Consider the following 13,098-nt stretch of genomic DNA (forward strand, 5'->3'; position numbering starts at 1 on the left):
TTATTATTATTATTATTATTATTATTATTATTATTATTATTATTATTATTATTATTATTATTATTATTATTATTATTATTATTATTATTATTATTATTATTATTATTATTATTATTGTTATTATTATTGTTATTATTATTATTATTATTATTATTATTATTATTATTATTATTATTATTATTATTATTATTATTATCATTATTATTATTACTATTACTATTTATTATTATCACTATCACCACCATCATCTATTTTTACGCTCACCCTTATTCTCACTATCATTACTACTACTACTGTTATTGTTCGAGTTTATTTGTATATATACATGATTATTGCCAAATGGATCGGTGAAATTATTGATCATTCGTCCTTTTGCAGCTCCAAAATTGCAACGAATTCCGAAAACTATAACGAAACCGATGTTTGCCAATATTGCGATTTGCCAGCGTTTCTTCTTCAGAAAAAACACGTCCTGCAAAAATATGCAAATTATAAAATGATTGGAATATTGAAATGATTTCTGACATTTTGATATCCTTTAAAAAATGAATGCAAAATTGTTAAATTTACTTATACAAATGACATTGGAAAAGAATTGAAAATCGAACCGATTTTTCAGAAATGCTGTGAAGTTGCTCGATATTCTTCGTTTTCCGTCGTGTTAAAATGCTGCAATATTGGATTTATGTCAGTCTAAAATATGTTTGCTTCAATTTTCATCAGAATATTTACGATTTTATGCATTCTCCAGTAACTTTATTGCTCTGACCTTTTTGCTTTCTGGACTATTGTTTCATTTTGTTTAAATGGCCAATGGAAAGATTTGGACTGCGATGATGATATATTACCTTCCGTATCCTGCAAGTTTCATGAAATTTCAAAATTTTGTTTTTGAAACTTTGCGATTTACAAGTGTATCATCAGACCGCATTAATTTTAGCCTTGTGAATGAAAGGTAGCCGCAACTTTAATTAAATATATCCTCTTTCTCTCATTTCTTTTTTTTCTGTAAGCTAAATAATAAAGAACTTACGGGATTCGCATGCGGTGCTTTGTCGGCTGAAAAATAAGGCATTGCCGTCGGTGCTGTGCTCTTTTTATCGTATAAAAAAAATGCTGCAAATTTGGGTCGTTTGATTAATTAGTATACTTATAAATGGAAGTTCCGATGTCGTTTGGATGGTTGAAGTCAATTCTATTCAGAAACTTCCTCTTTAGCTAGCCACGATAAGGTAAGGAATATTTCTACCAAACATGTTTGAAATACAACAAACAAATGCAAGAAGAAACAACTGCGCGAATATAAAAGAGACGAGAAAGCGAATTCGATACTGCGATCGTCTTTTTCTTAATTTATAAACAAATAAGAAATCAATTTGATAGAAAAGATTTTGAAAGAAATTACCACAAAATAATTTGAGAATTTTAGGAAACATTAAGTCTTTTCTAATAAATATCAAATTCTTCTACTTAAATTACGATTTAAAAGGAATGATTGCAAATAAAGGTCGTTGCTTCGAATAGATCTATGGTGAATTGCTGGAGCAGAAAATGAGAATGGGAGGGGGCAATTTCTATTCAGTACCCAGGGGTTACACTTGAATAACATATCCATCATTCAACCGCCATTAATGACTAAATTATAAGTTAAAAACGTTGCTCTATTTCAAGTATTGTTTCTCATTTTTAGAACCATTTTGTGACATCAAAAGCAGTCCTCGTCTACTCCATTTGAACACTAATTTTGGACATGAGGAAAATACAAAAAATTCTGTTGCACATCTCTATTATAACCTTACCTGCTTATAATTATCGCCTCATTTGTTCTTCGTCAGGTATTTGTGGAATTCATTCATCTCATTAAAGGGTCATGCACATTTCAAGAATCTTTGATAAATTTTGAAGCCAGGTAAGAATCATATATAAATTTCGTGAAATGAGTTCGAAGAGAATTTGAAATTTTGAGTTCAAATTGAACATAATGATTTTGAACATAATGATTTGATACTATTGTCGTGGAAAAGCGTCAACCGCTGCAAGATAAATATCAAAGAGCGGTTTTTAGAAAAGAAAACGTGATAGATGCTCGGAATTTATGAGAACAATAGGGAACTGAGAAACAATTTCTGTGCACATTTGCGTAAAGAAGCCTCACTGAGAACAATAATTTATTACTAAGGTTATAAAGTGATCCTCGGAAAGGTGAGACAAGTGGTACCTTTTTCGTATTTGAAATTTGCCATAATAACTTTGAAATGTGAATATCTATTTCTATTTTAGATTACTTTACGTTTCAGATTCCTTTTTCCTTTTTCCTTTTTCGTGAATATTTTCGATAACATTACCCTATTCCATAAGTATAAGAATTGTGTTAATTTTCAGGAAAAAAGACATACTGCAATAGACAACTCATAAAAATATTTCGTCAGACATGAAGACAAATATTATTTTGACATCTTGAAATGGGAAAATTCCTTTTCAGCATAGGATTTGCGGCAAATTATAGTAAATTAATTGAAAATGATGAAAGAAGAAGGTGAAGAGAAAGGAGGGAGGAGGGTAGGAAAGGTGGAGAAATGCGGGAAGGAAGGGGAAATTGGAAACCTGCTGTCGTTTAACTGTTTTTCAAAAAAAAATTCGGGCAAGAACAATGGGTTTGCACCGGGCCGATTGCAAGACACTACCTTTTGCTTTAGGGTTATCCTTCTCTGTCAGTACTTTTTTCTTTTGGAAATTTGTTTCCGTTTATACCCAAAAACCTTGCTTCAGATTAAAAATTGATGGTTCAGAGAGTAAAAGTCACCGATTGAAATGAGAGAATGTGAAAAACGTTAAAATGTGACGACAAACTTCTGAAAGCAAAGTTTTGTACGAACTTATTATACATTTGGTACTTTATTTCTAATATCAAACAAAGTTTTCAGTATATACAAAAAAGAAAAAAAAAGAAGAAAGCAAAAAAAGAAAACCATTTGCAAAAAAGAAAGAAGCAGAAAACGGAATCCCACAAATAATATATGTTCGGATGAAGATTATTCCCCAAAAAATTCTACATGAAACCTTCAATAGGTATCATTTGTAATCTTTAGAAAGTATTTATTTGATCGTTCCTCGTTCATCAAATGCAGAACATCTCTTAGTCGTGATGTGATTGCAAGCGTAACAAAGATCAGCTTTCTGAAGTAGGCTTATCATGTCAAGTATTTATAATTCTACTGCTAGTAAAACTGTTAGCATTTCCGAAAGAGGTGTCAAAAATTCGACAAATGCCATCACTTCCAATAACACTTAAGTATCAACCTGCAGTTTCATATTTAAGCAGTCGATGATATTTCCAAATGGATATCTAGAAAACTCCTTGATATGAAAGCAGCATCGTCACAGCAATGTCGTGTAGAAATAAAAATTTATTCTGAATGAATTAACTTTGATGAGAATAGGAAGGATTTCCAATCAAATATGGGAAGCATTCAGGAGCAATACTATGGAAGTTTCATCATGTTCATTTTTGAAGTATGAAATGAAAAGAATTTCATCAATGAATTCATCATCCTGTCTGTCTTGAAAACTGGTATAGTATAGGTGTATGTCTTTCTTTTTCACCTCTCTTGTATATTTATTAGTGGGTCCACTGATTTACCCCGCTCACTTACCTCAAATCTTTCTATTTTTATACATATGTATTGTTCAGGTATGTGAATGATTAATGAGGCGGTGATTAAACACAATTTCGTATGCTTCATAGCTATCTTCAAGCGACGCTGTGACAATCGTTGTTGAGTAGTGAGAGAATGCTTGGCACACTTCTTATCAATTTGAATAGAGCACTTTAATTGATCACTATTTCAGTTTTAATATGCTTTACCATTCCATCCAGTGCTAAAAATTCCTGCAAATTCTAATAAGGATCTAAAAAAGAACATTATAGTAATTAACTTTAAGAAAAATCAATTGCTAATCTAATTTTCTGACTCATATCCTTTGTATGAAGGTAAAGCACAATTAATTTCTTTCGGCATGATGATTGCAGAAACTTACATAGAGAAATCCGGTCCTGAAATCTTGAAACCAGAACGTAATTTCAGTTCTACTTAAAACCATTTTCGCATTTTTCATTACCGTCAACTTCGTTATATATATATATGTATATATATATATATATATATATATCATTGTTCAATTATTGTTTAACATCTTTTTGTCCTCAGTCTCTTTTTCTCGCCTCGTCCCATTTCGCAAACCGTTTCTAGTTCCTAAGTCTGCTCAATTAAAAATGACGTCCCTTCTATTTCTCCAAATATATTCACCCTGCTGCTTTGAAGGTATTTTTTAATTATGAAAGTACAATTCAAATTTTCAAAAATCAAACCACGAAGAGACAGTTAAAAACAGTAGATATTGCACAAAAATAATGCATATTGGAAAATGTAATTTGTCTTAATTATTAATATTCTTTTGTAATGAATGAATCTCGGGATAATTAATAATCCCCAAATTCTTTCTAGTTTTGTTAAAAGAAACAAATGGAAGCAATCTCACTGACTGGTTGATTGCTATCAATTATATCAGATTAGTAATAATGTAAAGTCTTAAAATTTTAGATTACTAAAATCCCATTTGACTTAATAAATCTATTGGCAACGCCAACTTTAAATTCCTGTTATACCGTCATTCAGTGGTTGTTTTTACCATTCATTTATCAATTGATCAAATTCTTGGTTACATGTGTTATTGGGCCCAGTCATTAGTCCTTCTGAAAAGGGAAACATGAAATAATTCTTAACAATGGCTTTCCTTACCAATTTATTTCTTTTTCCCTTAGCCGAATAAAACTACTTACAATGTAATATCTTAATGCTTATTGGTTAAGAGTTAGATCCATGGCAACATACTTTAGAAATTATTAAATGATTCACTTGGACATTTGATAAACGTTGCTGTGTAAAATTATCTTTTGGAGGATTTCAGAACTATCCTAATCCGGAACAGTGCAAATTAATCTTTAAAACAATTTACTTAACCGAGTACCAGTGACAGGAGTTGTTCACCAATATGTATTATTCACACTTTGCTTGAAATTTTCCAAATCGAAAACATTTCCTTTGCATAAATTCTACCATCGACCAGTGCTGGGTCATATTTAATGCATTTAAATATATTAGGTTACCATTATGATTCAAAGTCATATTTTTCGAACATCAAAATGATCTATTCCAGTCGATTTCACTGAAAATCGCATGTTATCATTTTATATATAACAGCTAAATGATCATAGTTACCTTAGTGTTGTAGCCGAAGTTTCCTTAAGTGTTATAAGTTTGCGTATTATCAAGAACTTCTTTTATTCGAGATTCATATCTTTTCTAAAATTTAAAATCACTTAATTTGCTCGTTCGAGCAATACACTTTTTTACTTTATTTGAATTACACTCTACACGGTAACTTCGTATAAATTCACAATAACGATTAGTGTGACATTTTGAATACATCAGCGACATTATCTTTATATAGTTCATTTCAATAAATAAAAGACGGAAGCGAAAGAACTTTAATGTTAATCTGTACCCAAATGACCTATCTGTGGTAGGTACGACTCGTTAGTGTTGCATAGTGTCCCCGCAGGCCCTTGAATTTCCATAAAGGCAGAACTGAGAATGAGGAGTGGGGGATGGCTTAGGGAAAGGGCTTGGTGCTGATGAACGGGACGTGGGGTAATTCCTTTGAAGGATGGTTGGTGAGGGACAATCTATCACGGACTAGTAACTGTTCGTTGCCAAATTTCTTAGGAGAATTGGCAGGTGTGACAGTGACGATGCACTAATTCCACACTGTTCTTTCGCTAACTCGTGGTAACAGACTTTGCGGTAATATTCCAGATAAACACATTAGAAAGTCGTAATGGATGAAGTTGATATTGACACCGAAACTGTACACCGGCAGTTAGGTCGAGATGATGATAATGATAGCATCAGTAGAAGCAGTTCTGAATCAAAGGAAGAGCGAGCATTAGTAATACAACGTGGTCTGTTGGCTGAACAGCACTGGTTCCAAAATTTGGAAACCATCGGGATTTTTGTGAAGGTATTTCTTAAAAGGTTCTCAATGAGTGATGGTATAGGTTCAGCACGACTTGACATCGGATGTTCTGGAAGAGATTTACGGTGATGATCGTTAGAGTCAGCCCATTGATTGTGTGTATCGATGATTAGGAGTTGCGATGAAAATTTCCAAAATTAACTTTAACTGACCTTTAGTGACGATTTCTTAGCCATTTTCACTTAATAATTATTTGTTTTTGAAATTTTCAGCTGGAAAATATTTTACGGGCAATTTGTAGAAGGATGAATTTGTCTGCTAAAGTGGATTCATCAATTAAGCTGGGAGCAGAAAATCCGACAGCGGAAAAACTTTCGTTGGTGCAACGAACAGGAGTGGAAGTATTTAAATGTTCTGTTATGTTGCTTGGCGAGAATGTTATACAAACTGAGGTATCGATGAGAATTAGAATGCTCTGGCTTGAAAAGTAGGAGGAATTTTATAATTTACTGATTCTTTTACAAGTCGTCAATTTATTTATGTAAAGTTTTGCAAGCACTGTAAATGCAGGCTGATTTTCTCATTTCAGTTGATTTTTAGGTAATAATAAAATATCCGAAAATGTCTGGTGGCGTTTACCGCGGAACTGCACAACCCGATGTACAATGGAAACTGCAGCAGTTGCAAGATGCCGATAATTACTATGTTCAGGCTCTGAGCGTGCTTGTTCAGGTCAATTTTTTATGGTCCTGTTTTCTCAACTTTCTTTTTGGTTTTTTTAAGCAAGGTATCACAAATGGCCGGTATTGACCACAATGACTCTTTTTCAGAAACTGAAGTGGATCAGGCAGATATCACCTGATGATATGAGTAAGGTGTCATCCACCGTCATCACTATTGTGGCTAAGGTATAATTTGTTTTTTTCGTTTTACTAACTTTTAGTCATCTTTGATAAATTTCTTATATTCTGAATTTAAGTCTAAAACTTCGAACTCCTCCGCTTCTTTAAATAAACATTATTTTTATGCAACAAGGAATGTTTTACTTGAAATAATAAATTTCTAGCCGTTTTCCAGGTGACAAATCTGATTGGACAAGCGCGTTCAACATTATGCATGCCAGAAAAGCATACATTGCTGGAGCTATGTAATTCAGCCATAACACGTTGTTTCCATCCACCCCTACCGCCTGATTTGGTTTTCTCATACTATATAAATACAAATCGCCTTGTCTGTGCTGCTTATCAAGCCACACCGAAAACTAATGGTGCTCTTTTCGAAGTGTTTTTACACATGTAGAGCTTAACTGGTTTCGTAAATAATCTGTTTTAAGATGTAAACGGATGAGTTTCAGTTACCTCTTCCCGCATAGTGTCCATACTATTTGCCATGCATATCTTTGAAATAGGACCAATGCTAAGTTTGGATTTTATGAGGATATGACAGTACATAGAACAGAGTTAATATAATTATGTAGATTTTACAACATTTTTTGAAAATAATATCAGTTTGAAGCTTCTGTGATAACTCCTATTATCAAATAGTGTGATAATCGTATTTGATGAACTTGTTATTCGTGAGATTTTTGATTTGTTCATTTCAGGTGCTCAAGGTTTAACAGTTATCTTAACGGACTGCTTGCTTCCGCAGCTCATGGATGTTCTGTTTTTAACAGATCAAGCTTTGAACGTAGCGCAACAATTCAACTATAATATGTCCATGCTTAGGGAACGAATAAATACATACAACCATTTTCATTCCTGATTTTGATCTTAGTTTTAACCAGTACTCGTCGATAATTCAGGGAAGGATTTTGATTAAAAGTTGACGAAATTTTCAAAATATATTTCATGGTTTCATGTCCCATCTTTTTATTTTCGCTTTCCTTCGAAATACTGAGTTCGCCTTTCCAGAGCACGGATCAGCTTCGGAAGAAAACCTAAAACAAAGAAGCATTGGGTGGGTGCACTGTCTGCGCTATTGGCTGCTTTTTCATACCAATTTTTGTAGATACCACATTAAGTTGTCTCCTTTATGAAGATATTTAATAATGCATAGTATTTGTAAATATATGTGATCGTTGATATATTCTTTCGCATATGATTTGTATTTATTTATATGTTTATAAAACACAAAAAAATTGAATATGTTTTTCCTTAACATATGCAGTTAGTTTAAGATGATGTCCCGTATGCGTAGGAAGTCTTCCCTGAATAGCAGATTTTCATGTCAATTAACTGAAAGTGCTAATTTCCAGACTGCTACTTTCAGCAGATTGATTTCTAATCATTTTTAGTTTTAAAGACTAATTTGTCCATTTGGAAGCTCCGCAATAGTCAAGTGTATCGGACCCGAGGAAATTGAATTCTGGATTCTTCGTGAAATCTGTTATACGAAGGTCTGGGATGGGTAGCTCATGAGTTTACGCTTGTATTAAAATAAGATCTTAAGAGAGGAGAAAAGAGATAATTTACTGCATCTGACGGTTGAATTTCTGAAATTTCCATGTGAACTAGGCTAGTTCTGGCATAAGCAGATGAGTTTGTCTGTTTCTGCCATGGCCAATAAAAATATGTCAGTTACAGATACTAAACCGGGATGTCGGCAATTATAAAGCTGAGGGAAGCGCGCGCCACACTGCTGTACGTGGAAAGCATTTTATACTGGCAAGCAAACAAGGTAAAACCATCACCAACAGTTATTCGTGAGAAGGTAATCTTTGGTAGTTTCTGAATCCTTCAGTCATTTCTAAGAGATAATTTACAAATTCTTGCTCATTATTTGTGAATTTTGGTGGGAAGGAAGAAGGGTCATTTTGTATTCGAACTATCGAGTCGCTTCTATCATACGGGGAAGTGGTTTGCCGTGAATATCAGTCAGTGTTTGATGATTTGCACTCGCTGTAGGATGGCAAATTTTTTTGCTTGGTACATATTTCTTTCTTCTATGAAGTAAGTTCATATTTTGGGTGCTACCGCTGTTATATCGTTTGATGAAGTTTCCCGTCTCAGTAATACTGTTTACGGAACGAAACAAAGATCAACTGACCACTATTATCAGTTTGTTGGAAACTGGACTGAAATTCTATCACTGTAAAAAAATTCAAGTAAGTCGATGATAAGTTCGATGCAAACTTAGCACATAGTCACTGAAATACTTAGATTTTCGTTAGTTTCCAGGATACTCCATCGGATACTCTCGATTCTTTTCATTCTGGACGAAGAGAAGCTATTGAACGTACCATTGTTAGAGACAAGTCACAGCTTCCTACTATAGATGATATTGTCGGACAAATAGAGGTTTATTCTCATTTTAGACGCTGCCTTAATTGTGTACATGTTTCCATTTCTGAATAATTTAATGATTTCATGAATTAAGGCTAAAAAGGCTCTAATGGAAGCCGTGGTTGATCCTGTGTTGTATCCGGAATGGTTTGCTACATCAGGCCATAATCCTTGGCGTTGTGTTCTCCTTTATGGTCCACCAGGAACTGGTTAGATTTCTCTTATTTGTTTTTAGAATAATTGCCTAACCACTTATTATTCAGTTCTCTAAATAATACGACTGCAGCTGAATTTCTTTTCGTAAAATGCTGTAAGAAATGTTATGAAGTTTGCCAAAATATTGTAAGGCTTTTGCAGTCTGTTTACTAAAGTATTTGGGGTGGAAACAAAGATTGGTAGAAAAAAAGTAAGTGTTTCAGGTAAAACACGTTTAGCCCAATCAGTTGCGCGAGAAATGAATACCAGATTTTATCAGGTAAAGTGTGCTCAAGTATAAGCAGAAGTCATTGTTTGTCTTCATTTTTTTAATTTTTTTTTATTTTGTAAATATGTAGATTATGATTTAGTAGCAAATGGCATTGTTTGAAGTGTTCTCTCAACTTCGTTGTACCATATGACGAACAAATTCATGTAGGGAAGAAGCCATGATTTAATAGGGTGAATTCATGTAAGTGATTCATGCTTTGGCTCATTTCAGGTTACTTCCTCAGATTTAATTTCAACTTGGAGTGGTCAGAGTGAGAAATTAATTCGTGAACTTTTTGATCATGCTTTAGCTCATAATGGTTCCTCGGTTATATTTATCGATGAAATTGATAGTTTGTGCCGGATTAGACAGGTCACTGAAGACGATAATATTAGACGTGTCAAGGTAAGTGGGCGAAAGCAAGTTCCACTTCGTATTAGTGCTTTCAATAGCTATAATAAACTCTATCAATACTTGTTTTTTTGTCAAGTCTTTTAATATGTTTAAAATCTCGCTGCCTGCTTAAATTTATCCTTACTTGATTGTCAGAAAAATTTTTTACTGCTCCGAATGTCAGATAAAGGTTGTCATCTTAAACTAGTCAAATGTGATAACGACTGTTTATAGCGACAGCATTTATTTAACCAAATTCATGATTTTTGAGATTTATGTTGTTTCCAATTTACAGACAGAGCTGTTTCTGCAACTTCAAAGGCTGCATAGTTCGCTTAGTTCTGTACTGCTTATTTGTGCAACTAATTGTCCATGGGAATTGGATGCAGCTTTCTTGAGACGGTTTGTTGTTGTTGTTATTAGTTTATAGCTAAATTGAGCTTCCCACATTTAGAAAATTACCAGGTAAATAGTATATTCGGACAAAATATTATTTTATAGAAAAATAAGTGACTTCTGTAATTGGCTTTCTTCCTTCCAGTTTTGAAAAAAGAATTTTTGTTGGTTTACCTGACGCTGCATCAAGAAGAATCCTGTTTAAGAAGTTCTTAAATGTGAGTCTCAACCTATTTTATTATCTATTTGTTTAAAAAAAAAAATTAATAGCGAGCAGTAGGATATCTAAAGCAGGTTTGCATGATCTTTAAGGTTCTATTATGGTTCACAAATTTTTGCCTTTCCCGAAAATTTCATTTTTTTAGAAACTTACAGTATCAAGCGATATTGATTGGAATGTTTTGGAAACAGTAACGGATGGTTTCAGTGGTGATGATCTGAGAAGATTTGCTCGCGAAGTCGCTTTTCTGCATTTTAATAAGTTCAAAGTATGTTGCTTTTTTCCATTTCATCACTTAGTTATTCAAATTTCACCGCTGTTTCTCCTTACATTTTCTGACAAGTCGAAGGAAAATTAAAAGTTAAAGATTTGAGTTAAAGATCGACCAAATCCTGGTCAAGCATATGTCTTTGCATAGTACATCCACATCTCAGAAACCGCTCTTTATCGTCTTCTTGAAGAAGAATTTTGATATTTGCTGTCGAACTGTTGTTTTATTTTCTGTACTGTTTGGAGATTGACAGTTTGTACTTTTTGTTTGTCTGCCTTACACATCTTGTGCCATCTGGTTGTTGGCACGGTGGATCCTGCTCGAGATCACCAAATTGTTGCAATCCCCTCATCAATTCTTTCAGGTTAATTTATGGGCGAAAAACGTATTCATTTAAATGTTGTGAAACTTAACAAACTTTATTAATGACTTGCTAATCCGGATATCAGAATAACCAATGACATATCTGTGACCATTACTTAATGAAAGTTATTGTTAAATTCTTTCCATCAAGGCATATTTTCATCATCATGTCTTTTTCCGTAATAAATGTTAGCAGTCTTCATGGGATATCCTTAGCGAGATACGTTCATTCAAAAAATTCTACTACTCAGCTGAAATATTTTATATATAAACCAGTAGTTCACTAAAATTATTTCGATTACGATTGAATGAATTTCTTGATTTTGAAACTGAATGAAGATATCGTGGGATCATACATATCTTCCGTTATTCTCCTCTTCCTCAGTTTTCGTTTCGGGTCGCGGCACCTCCTCATATATGATTAGCCTGCAATCAGTTTCGCTTATCTTTTCGCTGTATATCGAGTCCATCTTTGACCGTGGCTGTTAACATTTTTTCATATATTCCCATAGAAAATAACTTCACATCAAGTTGCTAAGTTCATTTCAACGAACACTGCTTTCGGCAGAAATATGGCATTTTGGAAATCAAGAATCATTATACGAAATAATAAAATGTTAGAATTAATCAATAGCACATTACTTTACAGGAGTTATATAATGTCCATTGCGGTGTTAGCAAGTCATGCTTAGTAGCTCAGATTCCAGTAACAGCAGAATATTTCGAGCAGACACTTCGAAAATTTTCCCCTACTGTAGATGGATTCACGTTGTCCAGGTACATGGAATATTCAAAGCAAGTTTAAAAGACAATGTAATTATCAATGATTGCTTGTACTTTTGCGTAAAATTGTAACATATTTATGGTCAGTTTCCGACCTTTTCATTGGCTTTTTTCCTTATTCTGAATATAGTATCTATTAGTAATTAGATTACTCAGTAATTTCATTCGATGACCACCTCGTGGATGCACCATCGGTGCTAATTAACTGAACACTCTTATCTTTATTCATTTGTTTTGCTTTGTTATGTAATGTTATGAATCTCCAACTAAAGTGCTGAAAATGATGGTTTTCAAATAAATCCATAGTCTATCAACATATGTTGGTAAGAACTATGGGTGGAAAGAAAGATAAAGTTCTTGATGTTAGAAATTTTGATGATGTTTGACCTAAATTGAAGTACAGAAAGACAGTGAGCGGAATTACGCCTCATCAGTGGAGGCGAGAAATTTTTCGTCATGTTAGTGCGATTTGTTAGTTTAATTTTAATTGTACTATTTTTCGAAATTTTTTCTCCATTTTGGGATAACAGCCCTTATTTCCTTTTCCTCTTTCTCTGAGGCAGGAAAATTCCCATATGGTTGATACTGAAATTAGTTTCTGCTTGAGTGCTAGTCTCTTAAATCATGTGAGAGATAGGGGTGGTGGCTGCATTGCTGGCGTAAACTGCAGGCAAAGGGTGTGTTATACTTGCAGGATGACACATTGATATTATGCATATATTAAACACAGACACAGACACAAACATATGGATGCTAATGCAGCAGTGGAAGCTTAGAGCTCCTAACTTGAATATGTGGCGTCAAGCATATACATATATATATATATATATATATATATATATATATATATATATATATATATATATATATATATATATATATATAT

At 33.3% G+C, this 13,098-nt stretch overlaps 3 protein-coding genes across 3 annotated transcripts; 2 read left to right on the forward strand and 1 right to left on the reverse strand.

The window, feature by feature from the left end:
* Positions 1-244: 244 nt before the first annotated feature.
* On the reverse strand, positions 245-1,075 carry LOAG_08196 (hypothetical protein; the record flags this gene model as incomplete). The annotated part of the gene is made up of 4 exons (XM_003143731.1): positions 245-472; positions 609-669; positions 770-858; positions 1,034-1,075. The coding sequence occupies 4 exons, from the start codon at positions 1,073-1,075 to the stop codon at positions 245-247; spliced, it is 420 nt and encodes a 139-aa protein (XP_003143779.1).
* Positions 1,076-5,870: 4,795 nt separating this feature from the next.
* Positions 5,871-8,092, forward strand: LOAG_08198 (leucine-zipper-containing transcription factor LZF). Its single transcript, XM_003143732.2, has 6 exons — positions 5,871-6,081; positions 6,309-6,488; positions 6,637-6,768; positions 6,867-6,944; positions 7,114-7,303; positions 7,640-8,092. The coding sequence occupies exons 1-6, from the start codon at positions 5,899-5,901 to the stop codon at positions 7,798-7,800; spliced, it is 924 nt and encodes a 307-aa protein (XP_003143780.1). The 5' UTR covers positions 5,871-5,898; the 3' UTR covers positions 7,801-8,092.
* A 542-nt stretch (positions 8,093-8,634) lies between these two features.
* On the forward strand, positions 8,635-11,316 carry LOAG_08200 (hypothetical protein; the record flags this gene model as incomplete). The annotated part of the gene is made up of 9 exons (XM_020447639.1): positions 8,635-8,748; positions 9,216-9,335; positions 9,415-9,529; positions 9,740-9,795; positions 10,018-10,191; positions 10,475-10,581; positions 10,721-10,793; positions 10,941-11,063; positions 11,176-11,316. 9 exons carry the CDS (start codon positions 8,635-8,637, stop codon positions 11,314-11,316), a joined length of 1,023 nt encoding a protein of 340 aa, XP_020302151.1.
* Positions 11,317-13,098: the final 1,782 nt, after the last annotated feature.

Source organism: Loa loa (genome assembly GCF_000183805.2).
Source record: "Loa loa unplaced genomic scaffold supercont3.95, whole genome shotgun sequence".
Classification (NCBI taxonomy): Eukaryota; Metazoa; Nematoda; class Chromadorea; order Rhabditida; family Onchocercidae; genus Loa; species Loa loa.

Coding starts and splice junctions, on each gene's coding strand:
- LOAG_08198 (XM_003143732.2), top strand. CDS start 5,899: ATGGATGAAGTTGATATTGACACCGAAACTGTACACCGGCAGTTAGGT. Junction 6,945..7,113: donor TCATCACTATTGTGGCTAAG/GTATAATTTGTT, acceptor GCCGTTTTCCAG/GTGACAAATCTGATTGGACA. Junction 7,304..7,639: donor AGCCACACCGAAAACTAATG/GTGCTCTTTTCG, acceptor TGTTCATTTCAG/GTGCTCAAGGTTTAACAGTT.